The 13,092-nt window shown below is 41.4% G+C and overlaps 1 protein-coding gene across 1 annotated transcript in view; it reads left to right on the forward strand.

Moving 5' to 3' along the window:
* Positions 1-459: 459 nt before the first annotated feature.
* si:ch211-201o1.1 overlaps positions 460-13,092 on the forward strand; it is a gene marked incomplete at both ends in the record, with an annotated part of 34,607 nt that continues 21,974 nt past the window's right edge. Inside the window, 15 exon segments of the mRNA NM_001445101.1 lie at positions 460-543; positions 1,405-1,490; positions 1,492-1,496; positions 1,499-1,518; positions 1,621-1,734; positions 2,059-2,215; positions 2,349-2,568; positions 2,642-4,412; positions 4,557-4,730; positions 4,962-5,135; positions 5,214-5,384; positions 5,774-5,947; positions 6,151-6,196; positions 7,742-7,752; positions 13,031-13,083. Coding sequence (NP_001432030.1) covers positions 473-543; positions 1,405-1,490; positions 1,492-1,496; positions 1,499-1,518; positions 1,621-1,734; positions 2,059-2,215; positions 2,349-2,568; positions 2,642-4,412; positions 4,557-4,730; positions 4,962-5,135; positions 5,214-5,384; positions 5,774-5,947; positions 6,151-6,196 — 3,183 coding nt within the window.

The raw sequence follows: 13,092 nt of genomic DNA on the forward strand, positions 1-13,092 counted from the left end.
GATAAATATTGACCTTAAAATGGTGTTTAAAACTATTAAAAACTGCTTTTATTCTAGCCGAAATAAAACAAATAACACTTTCTCTAGCAGAAGTATACATACTAATACAGTAAAGAAAGTAAAAGCAGTTTATTTAGAGTAATGTAGAGGGTTTTTTTTTTTTTTTGTCAACATTGACCTCTGCTAACGTTTTTGCTCTGTGGGTGGGGTTTTAGATGGTCCCTTAGTGGACATTAGCTTAGGGGAATACCTGTTAATATGAAGGACCTCAGGGGAATACCAGTCAAATGTGAAACTAATTTTAGGCAGTGGTATTAGACAGTTTTGCAGTAGCTGTATAGTATAGAGAGTACAACTTTTCTGCTGGCTACAACATTAAGCTGCATTATCTGAAGTATTTTAATCTCAAGATTATTTCCTTTTTTCCCTTTAAGGGTATTGTGTATAAATAGCTGTACTGCTGAATTAGTTCACGATGAGTGCTGAAGAGGCTGATGAAGCCTCCGCCACTGTGAGCTGTCCAGAAGACCTTCAATCTGAACAGTAAGATGACCAAATACACACATGCATATACACATCAGTTTGGGCTGTGTTTAGACTTAGAGGCGGCAATGAAAGGTTTATTGTCTATTTCCCCATTGGAAACTGTGTTTATATGGACATCAGTAATCTAATTATTTGCCAAATTATTAATTAGTGGACTTTATCTGCAGTTTGGCACTTTCATTTTCATTCAGGAACATTTCCTGCATGCCCCCCGTGACAAATCAGATATTGGATGCAGGAACTGCTGGAAGAGTGTAGTTTTAATGAAATGTTTGATATCGCATGGAAAATGGGAGAACAACCCTCCGCATATCGAAAAGCAATCTAAAAAAGCAAAAAATGTTCCTTACAAATATATTTCTGTTGCATGCACTGTACTCCACACGAGTCCAGCTGAACTCTCATAGCGGGAATTAATGCTGCACACTCAAACACGTCACATTGTACTGGCCGGTACAGACAGCCAGTCTACATGCTGGATTACACACAAGGATCTAATCAGCGTGATGCAACTTTAAAGTTTCTTTTTAAACCAAAGAACGGATTTACTCGAAATAACGCAAAAACAACCAGTGTTCACTTGTTAGTGAGATATATGTGTCCTAATAGTGTTTTTAGCAATGTGGGACACATATATGACAACACATGTCAACAGCTCAACACATGTGCTCTGGTGTTTCATGAGCCTTTAAGGCGGTCTAGCTAAATGACTAATGCACAGCAGGAAGTTCTAGGCCAGTCTTGACCACAATAAAGTTTCATATCACACACATATGTGTCTTTTTTGTATTTACAATTATTCAGATTAAAGAAAATGTTGTGCAGTGCTCTTGATTGCTCAATTTTATTCCACCTTAGACATGAACAGGAGAGACCAGACTCATCCACACCATCACATCTGTCCATGAAGAGTGGCAGATCACACTCTCCACCACTGAACTTCATTGCAGGAGAACAGGAGAACACAGACAGGTTTGCTCTAAATACATCAGAGAACAAAACTAAAAGCTTGTGTGCAGAGATAAACATGCACATTTATCTGTGGTAACTGTTCTGCATGTGATTTACTAATAGAGACAAACAGAAGAGATCAGACTCATCTGCACCATCACAGCTCTCCATGAAGAGTGGCAGATCACACTCTCCACCACTGAACTTCACTGCAGGAGAACAGGAGAACACAGACAGGTTTGTTGTAAATATATCTGAAACAAGAACTAAAGACTGTCTTTGTGCGCAAAGTTAAACATGTGTATTTACCTGTGGTCATTGTTCTTTATATTGTTTAATGATAGAGACAAACAGAAGAGATCAGACTCATCTGCACCCTCACAGCTCTCCATGAAGAGTGGCAGATCACACTCTCCACCACTGAACTTCACTGCAAAAGCACAGAGAAATATAAAAAGGTCTGAGAAGACTTGTTTAAAAATATAACACTGAATACTGACAATGGTCAAAGCGTTCATTTAAGTTGAAGTCAGCAGAGTAATTGGAATATTCTTGCAGGAGGTTGTCTGTAGGTGACCATGCAGAGTCCACACCGGCTAAAAGAGTCTGTCAGCGGCACCACAGAGCTCTGGATGTGTTCTGCCAGACCGATAACACCCACATCTGCTGCATCTGTGTTGAGGAAGAGCACCAAGGCCACAGGAAAACCTACACTGCGGTTAGTTTCCCATCAAAGAGACCCATTCAGTTATTCAACACACAATTCATAAAAAGACACCAGGAGTTATTTACGTTATGCCATTCATGTTGACGAGCATCTTTCTGGTGCACACTGCTTCATTTCACTGCAGAAACTCAATGTTCCAGACAGTCAGTCAATGCTTTTACACATTATGGAGAAGATGAGGAGCGAGGACTTCAACACCTTTAAAAGAGAGCTGTGTGAGGATTACCCAGGATGCTTAGGGGCTCAGTCAGAGGAGCTCAGTGTGTCTGAGGCTGCTGAGAACATCATGAGGAGTTTTGGAGTAGAGGCAGCACTGAGACTCATACTGCATTTCCAGATTAAAGGTAGTGCACATCTACAGTCTAGCTAAGACTTTTATTCACTCAGTGCATCTAAACATCTCCTCCTTTTTCTTAGGTAATCTAGTCAAAACAATCACAGATGCAAACAAAACAAAGCTTAGGAACAAATGTCAAAATATCAATGAAGGAAACTCATCCTATGGTAAACAGAGATTACTGATGGAGGTCTACACAGATCTGTACTTTACTGAGGGTGGAAGCGGAGAGATCAATAATGAGCACGAGGTGCTGAGGAATGAAATGATTTCTCAGAGCAGAACAACTCAAGAGGTTTTATATGCATGTGATGAGATCTTCAAGACACTTCCAGGACAAAGAACACAAGTCAGGACAGTCCTGACGATGGGCATAGCTGGCATCGGCAAGCAGGTCTCAGTGCAGAAGTTCATTCTAGACTGGGCAGAGGGAAAGACAAACCAAGATATAGAGATCATCATCCATCTCCCCTTCCGGGACCTCAGCTGTAGAGAGGAGAGCTGCAGTCTTCTACAGCTGGTCCATCAGTACACTCCTGAGCTGAGAGAAGCAGATCTTCAACATCTGAAAGTGCTGTTTATTTTAGATGGGTTAGAGCTCTGTCGGTATCCTCTTCATTTCCATAAGAATGTCTACTGTGCTGATATAAACGAGAAGGTTCCTGTAGATGCACTGCTTACGAATCTCATCAAGGGGAATCTGCTTCCCTCAGCTCTCCTCTGGATTACCACACGACCATCCACAGCCGGCCGGATCCCTCCTGAGTGTGTCCATCGGGTCACAGAGATCCGCGGGTTCAGTGATGATCAAAAAGACTCTTACTTCAGGAAGAAAATCAGCGATCAGACACTAGCAGATGAAATCATCAGACACATCAAATCATGCCAGAGCCTCTACATCATGTGCCACATGCCCATCTTCTGCTGGATATCTGCCACGGTGCTGGAAAACATCATGAGGGAGGGACAATCAGAAGAACTACCCAGAACTCTGACCGGGATGTTCACCCACTTTCTGCTCCTTCAGGTCAGTCTCAAGCACAAGAAGTTCAATGGAGCTGATGGAGATAACCCAAAGAAGCTCTCCGAGTTTGACCAAACCTTCATTCTGAAACTGGGAGAGCTGGCTTTCCAGCAAATGGAGAAGGGAGATTTGATCTTCAGAGAAGAGGATCTGAGAGAAGGTGGCATTGATGTGAGTAAAGTCTCGGAGTACTCCGTGTGCACAGAGTTTTTCAGAGAAGAGCTGGGACTGTACAGGGAGAAGCTCTACGGGTTTTTGCATGTGAGCTATCAGGAGTTTCTGGCAGCGATATACGCTCACTTCACCTGCGTTAATGACGGGAAGAATGTTTTTCTCAAAGATGAATCTAGAAGCAGTGTTGATCTGTGTGATGTGCATCAGACTGCCGTGGAGAAAGCTTTACAGAGTGAAAATGGACATCTCGACCTTTTCCTTCGCTTTCTTTTGGGTCTTTCTGTAGACTCCAACTTCAATCTCCTGCAAGATCTTCTCAAAGACACCTCCTGTAAACCCCGTGTGGACACCAGCAGCACTGTGAGTTTCATCAAAGAGAAGGTCAAGCTGGAGCAGTCACCAGAGAGAATCATCAATCTCTTCCACTGCTTAAACCAGCTGAACGACAACAGTCTTGGTGAAGAAATAAAGGCGGCCATGAAATCAGGAACACTGCTGGGCAGTGAGCTGGATCCTGAGCAGTGGTCAGCTCTGGCTTATGTCTACCTGACATCTGGGGAGAAAATAGAGGAGTTTGACATGAAGACGTTTCAAACATCAACAGCAAACCAGCTACGACTGCTGCCAGTGCTCAGGATCTGCACAAAGGCCAGGTCCGTCTCACTGATTATTGTTTTTGTACAGTACTTGTTTTTATTATGTACACTGCTGCACAATTATAGAAATATAATAAGATGATTAAATATGTAAGAACTCCCTGGGCAAAAACTATAAATGATATGTCATCTTGTTTACAGGCTGGACTGCTTAAATCTTTCAGTTGAGCCCTGTAGGACGGTGGCCTCGGCTTTTAGGTCAGTCAACTCAGTCTTGACAGAGCTGGAGATGAGCAACTGTAAACTAGAGAAGTGTGGAGTGAATGTCCTCTTAGATGGCCTGAGGAGTCCACACTCTAAAGTGGAGAAACTCCGGTAAGTACTAAGAGTTCAGCATGTTAGAATCATCTCTGCTTAGCTCTTTTCAGAATGACTTCTTGGCTAATATTGTCACATATTATTAAATAAACTACAAACAAGTGGAATTATGAAGACCATGAATATGTCTGTATGACTCGGTAAAATACATTGAATTGAAATGTTAGATGTATATAGTAATGACCGTCGGTTTGTTTTGGTGTCTGATCTTCTGCTCCTGCACTTCAGGTTGGCTGGCTGTTTTTTCCCATCAGACTCCTGTGCAAATCTGGCCTCCATTCTGAATTCAGTAAATTCACACATGACAGAACTGGACCTGAGCTACAATAAGATAGCGGATCATGGACTAAAAAAACTCTGTGATGGACTAACTGGTCAAAACTGTAAAATTGAGGATCTCAAGTAAGTATTGTTTGTGAAACAATTTGGAATTGTCATCTAGATAATTAGGTTAGTGCAGTAATCATCCTCTTGCTGCAGGTTAAAGCGCTGTGGTCTCACAAAGGCAAGCTGTGCACATCTAGCATCAGTTCTGAAATCTAACACACACCTGAGGGAGCTGGAGCTGAAAGACAATGACCTGCAGGATTCTGGAGTGAAGCTGCTCTCAACAGGACTGAAGGATCCACAGTGTAGATTACAGACACTCGGGTAAGCATGATGATAACAATATAACTGTGTAATACTAGCATCGTCAACGTGTAGGCTGCGCCGTAGCATACGTGTGTGCTTGACACATGGGTATGAGTCCAACACATGGGTAGAAACATTTAGTCTTTGAGAGCCACAGCCCTGCAGAGTTTTGATCCAGCCTTTAGTCTCACCTGCTTGTTGCTTTCTAGTAACACTCAGACCTTAACTGGCCTGTTCAGGTGTGTATGATTATGGTTAGAGCAAAACTCTGAAGAAAAAGTAGCTGTCCAAGACTAAACTTACCCGGACCTGGAAACTACAAGCAGTTCTGATTCTTGCAAAGTTATGGTAAAGGCGATCTTTTGAATTGGTTGATGTGAGATCTCTGTTTTTATGATTGCCTGCAGACTGTCGGGGTGTTTGATCACAGAGGTGGGCTGCCATTCCCTGGCCTCAGCTCTTGATTCAAACACTGGTCATCTGAAAGCACTGGATCTAACCTACAACCATCCAGGAGAGTCAGGGGCGAAGCTGCTCACTGCTAAAATGAAGGATCCCAACACAAAACTGGAGAAACTACAGTATGTGCTCAACTTTAATATCATGTTGTAGACTACATGTGGGAATTATGAGTAGAGGACAGCAGATTGACACCGTATGGTTAGACTTTTGTATTACTTGTCCTCAGTACTACAAGCTTGTGTATTTTAAATGCTGCAGTGGATTATGTGTTAAATCTGTGTTTGCGTTATAAATCTGTATATCTGTCTTTTCTCACCCCCAGATTAGAGTATAGCGGAGAGTGTCGAATGAAACCAGGTCTGAGGAAATGTAGGTATCTGTTGCAAATACACAACAATGTAATGTTAATGTGTTTAATAATTAATGTAAAACCTATACTATCAACTTTTAGAAGTGAAAGAGTTAATTAAATGAAATGCATGGCCACACTGCGGTTAATACTGTCACATATTTCACTTGTCACAATCCTACAAATAGCTAATGGATGAGTTCAAGTCTCACCCGGTGACCAAAGATGCTCTGCTTTTTACAGACGCCTTAAAGCTCACAGTGAATCCAGACACAGTGCATCCACGCCTGATAGTGTCTGATGACAACAGGACAGTATCAGAGACCGCAGTGGATCAGAAATATCCTGCTCATCCAGACAGATACACACTGTATCCACAGGCCATTTGTAAGGAGGCTCTGACAGACCGCTCTTACTTTGAGGTGAAGTGTACAGGTGGAGTTGGTGTGGGAATAGCCTATAAGAGCTCAGATAGAACAGAGGATTTAATGGGATGTAACAACACATTCCCTAGTCTCTTGTGTATTGATGGCAAACTAAATCTGTGGCAGAATAACAAAATAACTCGTACATTCCCAGTGTCCACTCGCTCTAAACGAATAGGGGTTTATGTCAACCTGGAACATGGAAATCTGTCATATTACAGCGTTCATAACGACAGACTCAATCACCTGCACACACACCTCACGACTTTCAATGACCCCTTACATGTAGGCTTTATCTTTATGACTTGCTCTTCAGTGACTCTTTGTGAGATGAAATAGACCCACAGAGGGATGTTAGATCATTTGTAAAATAGGTGTTTTGTACATCGTTTGCATAAAAGAACAAAAAGGTATATATGCTTTACCCATGGTCACATATATTTCTGTGTGTCTGTGTCTGTGTGTGTCTGTGTGTGTGTGTGTGTGTGTGTGTGTGTGTTTTCTATTGACTATTTTTACTATTGTAAACATGGCACTGAAATCCTTTTCTAACTGTTAGAAAGGTCCAGGTCACCATTCTGCTCTCAATCTGATTATTCAGACAAAACAATAAGATGTAGACACATGATGACATTTAGACATATAGTACCCTCCCCATCTACCATACGACTGAGACTTGCCTCAAGTGGCCTGATGGTGGAGCTACAATACCCTACAGACTTTCTTATACAAATATGAGAACTTTTTGTAAATGTTTTGTGAAATAACCCTGTATTTTACATTAAATCAGAACCGGATACTATGGAGTCTGAATAAAATAGTAATTTCAAGTCAGCTTCCTAACAGTACTGACCAAAGTTCAGAGTGGGAGATTTTACAGAAATCCCTGTAACTCCTGAATGGAATAAGACATCATCATTAAACTCGGCATGTGTTTGTATGAGCTCAGTCTGAGGTCACTGTAAAGAGTAGCATGGTTTGGCCAGATGGTTCGCATTCCCAAAAACACTGATGCCACATACTAATTATAATTATTCATAAATAAAAAAGTTCTACTTCAGTGTCTGGAAAGCTATAACAGGGATAATTGGAAAGCAAACCTTTGGGAATGGGTTAGGGGTATATTAAGTGTTAAAGAGTTTCTTACAGTAAAATAAATGTCAAAGTGATGTATATCTAATATAGATTATAAGCATTCAAATGTAACATATTTACTTATGTATGAAGATTCCAAATCTCAGACCTTTACAATTTAAACAAACACAGTGATTATCAGACAGAGATGAACAGGTTACTGTGCATTAACCACTGATAACTGCTGCTGCCAGCTATATTTTGTATGTTTATTTTGTATATATTACTAAAACACAATTAAACACTGGATTTGAAATATGTAACATTCCACTAGACACTATACTAATTAAGCACAATATACAATAACAACATCATAGCAAACTCTAAATAATGACAGGTTATTTCAACTCAATTCTGCATGTAATAGGGACTAACTCAGCCTATAATAGGACTAAATTTAACCCAATGTTTGGATTAGTCCATATTTCACCCAATTTGTTTTTAAATAACCCAGCACTACAATTAGCCTACATGGAATTGTAGGAATGGGTAACCCATTCCTACAATTGGCCTACATGAGAGTTGTCTGTATCCATCACCAAACAGCTTTCCCAAATCAAGCTTGACCTGGATCATTTTTCAATAATGCTGCCTTTTCCTCTCAAAGTATATAGAGGGTCAAATGCTAAGTTGACTACTTAAAGGGTGCTCAGTCCTGTTCCTGTAGGTCCGCCTTTCTGCAGAGTTCACTTGATCAAGCTTGATCAAATGCACCTGTCTTTAATTAACAAGTGCTCATTCAGATCCTACGAAAGCTGCGCTCACACTGGACTTTTCTCCCCATAGACTTCCATTCATACACACGCGAATGCATCAGACTGGAAACGCAATTCCAAAGTTCAAGCTTGGTGAACTCTGACTTGCGAAATCTTTTCACTTGATGACGTGAGACCACTTAAGGATCAAAACATGACCTCTGAACAGAATTTTAACACATGGACCAATCACTGGCTTTTTTAAATGTCTAACCATCTTGTTTAATCCCGCCAATGTTCGCAGAGCCGTACAACAGGATTTCACAAGCTCAAACTCTAGTGTGACCGCAGCTTTACTTGGTTTAGTTGTGTTTGATTCGGGTTGCAGGATGGTAGATCTCCAGAAACAGGATTGGCTACCCCTGGATAACTTCATATATTGCCAGCCTTTAAATGAGCACTTTAAGTTGTACTTACTCCACATATTCCTGATGTTAAAGGACTGCAAATGCATAAATATATACTGAGTATTTTAGAACTCATTTTGCATTTCTAAAGCATTTGAGTTTTATTAAATTTGCTTAGATTTATTTACTTCACACTTGTATATTTTTATTTAGATGAACATCACACATTTCTTTCCCAACTATATTCCAGTATTTAAAATGTACTCTTTTTTCAATATTTTTTATCTTAGTTAGCATGAACTAAAGAAGATGTAAAGTTTGATGCTAGCTGTATTTGTCTGGAAATATTAAAAAGTGACGTATAATTGTATTTTTCTGAGCAAAAAATATTCACTATTATCCACTCCTAGAAGATGACTCTGCAATGTGATTGAGTGCAACAGTAGATTTGAAATCTTCTCTGGCATATATGCAGTAATAACAGTTTGAGTTAATAAGCTTTACAGTTTGTCTGAATCTTACCACTCTTCTTAAATCCATTAAGGTTTTTAGACATTTGGCATCTATCGGTCTCCAGCATTTCAAACAGATTCGGTATCATCAATAAGCTTTCTGCATATATAAAACTCACTTTTGTAAATGTCATTTGATGAGGACAATAAGGTGGGAGATGTCTTCTTTCCCCAAAGGTGTAAGATGTATTTTTTAACAATACTGTTTTTCTAATGACACTTGTTGTAATGGTTTTGTTCATGACACTATAATAGTCATGATGTACTAACAGGTCATGATGTATTAATGTCAAATAAATAAAACTATTACACAGCAACATAATTGTTTACAGCCTCTTTCATTCAAAAGCAAAGTGATCGTGACAGCTCTCTCCATTCTTCACTAGAACACTTGTTAAACACTCGTAATGGAAAGCCATGCTAAGGTGTTTTCAGATTTGACCTGTGTGAGGAGTAAATAAGCAATCCTAGCCTGACATAATCAGTGAAGCTTCTGGATTTCCAGAATCTGATTCAGATTAACTTTCAGCATGGAGGAGAAGAGGAATGGAGATGAAATATGATGCTCATGTTCTGTCCTCCATTATTCCAGCTTTGGGCGACGTGTTTTAATAATGATCGGCGTCTCTGTGTTTGCCAGTAATGCCTGTTTCTGCTGTTAACCAGAGCTGGATTAATCTCCAGCTTATTATGGAGCAGAACAGAACACAACACAAGCCTGTGGTGCTGAATTACCTTTACACAGAGTTACACACTCATCCGGCACTGTGACACCACACACACACACACACACACACTGGGCTGCTTCCCCATGCTGAAGGAGCAGATTTACAGCAGGTCAGATCTGTGTCTCTTCCCTTCCCTCAGCGTGTGGTTTATAGTGCACACTACGGTTATTGGTGCTCACAGCCTCACACAGAGTTCACTAGAAAGGTTCCCTTCCATTAGCCCAAGTGAAAAACCAGATGAAGGGTCAAAGGTCAAATGCATGTCAACCTTTTCTAGTGCTTCTGAAAATCACTTTTATTCATTCATTCTCTTTTCAGCTCAGTCCCTTAATTCATCAGGGCTCGTCACAGTGGAATGAACTGCCAACTATTCCATCATATGTTGTACACTGCGGATGCCCTTCCAGTTGCAACCCAGTATTGGGAAAACACCCATACACACTCATTTACATACACTACAGCCAGTGTAGTTGATCAGTTCCCCTATAGCGCATGTGTTTGGACTGTGGGGGAAACCGGAGCACCCGGAGGAAACCCACACCAACACGGGGAGAACATGCAAACTCCACACAGAAACACCAACTGACCCAGCCAGGACTCAAACCAGAGACCTTCTTACTGTGAGACCACAGTGCTGATCACTGCGTCACCGTGTCACCTGTTTTATTTATTAGTGTTTATTGAAATGTTTCCAGCTCTGAGGTGAATCTGACTCTAATGTGAAGTGACTGTTAAATGTCTACTGGATTAATAATGAGACACAGATCACATTTGTCACTCATGAATCCGTTTAATGTTTTGATTTCGATCTGATCCAATCACTGTAATCGATTTAGTCTCTCAATATAACCTGCCAGAAATCAGCCATAAACAGACATCGAATGCCTTCTGCTTCATACTGCCCCACACAAGTCATTTGTAGACCAGCTACAGTAATCATGATGGCGTCAGCATTCCACATCATTACTGGAAATACTTTAGTGAAGGTTATTTATAGAGTAATGTCGAGAGGATCACAGGCTTATGATTGATCACAGGTGGTCCTGTATTAGCCATTTCATGATCCACCAATCAGACGATTCCTAACTCACTATAAATACCCTCAGTTCCACATCACAGCCATCTTTGTCTTAAAGAATCCCCCTTTCACCTTTACATTTCCCTTTTCTTAGACAGGGCAGCATAGCAGCCAAGTGGTTAGAACTGTTGCCTCACAGCAAGAACGTCACAGGTTCAAGTCCTTACCAGGCCGCTACTGACGATTCCACAAAAAAAGGTACAAGCAAGGTAAACTCATGGTAAAACTACTGGTTGGCTGCGATTGCAGTTTTCTCTCCCATATTTGCTTCTGAAAACACTATTGGCTGGATTTAGGTAAGCTACTCTCAACTACATATTTAATGTTCTGCAAACCTGTAGCCCAAGCTGTGTTTTTAACATTGAGCCGGTGTTGTTAAATACCGTTGTCATTCTGGGTCTCCACAGTGAGCTGGTGGCCTCTGACTGCACTCCTCCTCCTGCAGCTCCAGTGTGGTCAGTGTCTGTGGTCAGCAGGGGTCGCGGGGTCTTAGGAAGGTCTGGGTCTGGATCTTGTTAAAGTGTGATCTCTCAGCGAGTGTGTCAGAGCGCTCAACGTTCAGACGCTTCAGTAGAGCTATATTAGGACTCGTTCCCTCCGCAGACACCAGAGTCAGCGCTTCTGTCAGACAGGAGTGTGTGTCTGCGCAGTAGCTGCTCGTCTCAGGTCCATGGGATCTGAGCAAAGCAAACCGACGGCTCTCTGTTATCAGCGCAGGTAACAAGCAGGAGCTGTGTTTGAGGGATCGGCCAGCCGGTGTGTCTGCTAATGGAGTGTTTCCCACAGGACATCACTCACACCGACATCAACCTGTGCCTTAAACAGCTTCACTTCTGCAGCCTTGAGGACAGTTCAGACTCGCCGCGGTCAGTCTCTGTCACTGCCCGTCTGTCTGCATCTCTCAGGCCTCGTCCACATCCACATCCACTTCTACCTTCATTTAAAAAACTAAACAAAACTTGAAAATGCCCTGTGCTGCATGTTGAGGGCACACCAAACCAAATGTAGAATTAAAGGAGAACTAATCTGCTTCTGTCAGTCTATTGAGACTTTCAGACTATTCAGTCTATGTGGCTCCTGTCGCTGTTCCACATCTATAATCCTCTGAGTCTATGCTGACATCATCTTCAGCAGCTCAAACACTCTGATGGCTAATGGACAGACGGATGGAGATGAATGATGGAGAGATTCCTCTGAAACTCTGCTCTGTGTGTGTGTGAAAGCGTTCAGATGAGATTCTGCTCGGTGTATTGATCCTGTGGCTCCTGATCAAACATTCATCCTTCAGTTTCCCACAGACGCTTCATTAAAGTTCAGCCGGCTGTCTATTCCAGATCCAGAGATCAACACAACACATTAATCATCCCGCTCTGCAGGAGAACACTCATCTGGACTCTGGGAAATCACCCTGTGTTCTGCTGAGCTCTGCTTTACACACAATATGATGGAGAATGAGTGTGCATGGGTGTTTCCCAGTACTGGGTTACGGCTGGAAGGGTGTCCACTGTGAAAACATGTTAGAATGAATGAATGAATGAATGAACCAATCAATGAAAGACGACATCCACACAGGGCTTTTTTTGTCTCACTCTTTAATTCAGATAATGTAGACAGCACCCTAACAACCTGATTCTAGACTGAAGGTCATTTCTTCCCCATTGTCAGATTATTCTGCTTGATTTAAGATAAAACTTTCTTCACTTTGACTCGTTTTTTCTGGACACAAGACTATATTTTTTTGAGAGAGAGAGAGCAATTTCTGTATATTCAGTATATAAATGACTCTCTGGATAATGCATTTTCCGAGTGAATAAACATCTGCAGATTGAGCATTGCAGCAGTGATAAGCGCAAGTGTGTGTGTGTGTGTGTGTGTGTGTGTGTGTGTGTGTGTGTGTGTGTGTGTGTGTGTGTGCTGATATCAGACTGTGTTAGAC

The sequence above is a fragment of the Danio rerio genome, chromosome 16, assembly GCF_052040795.2.
Source record: "Danio rerio strain M-AB ecotype USA chromosome 16, GRCz13ab, whole genome shotgun sequence".
Lineage (NCBI taxonomy): Eukaryota > Metazoa > Chordata > Actinopteri > Cypriniformes > Danionidae > Danio > Danio rerio.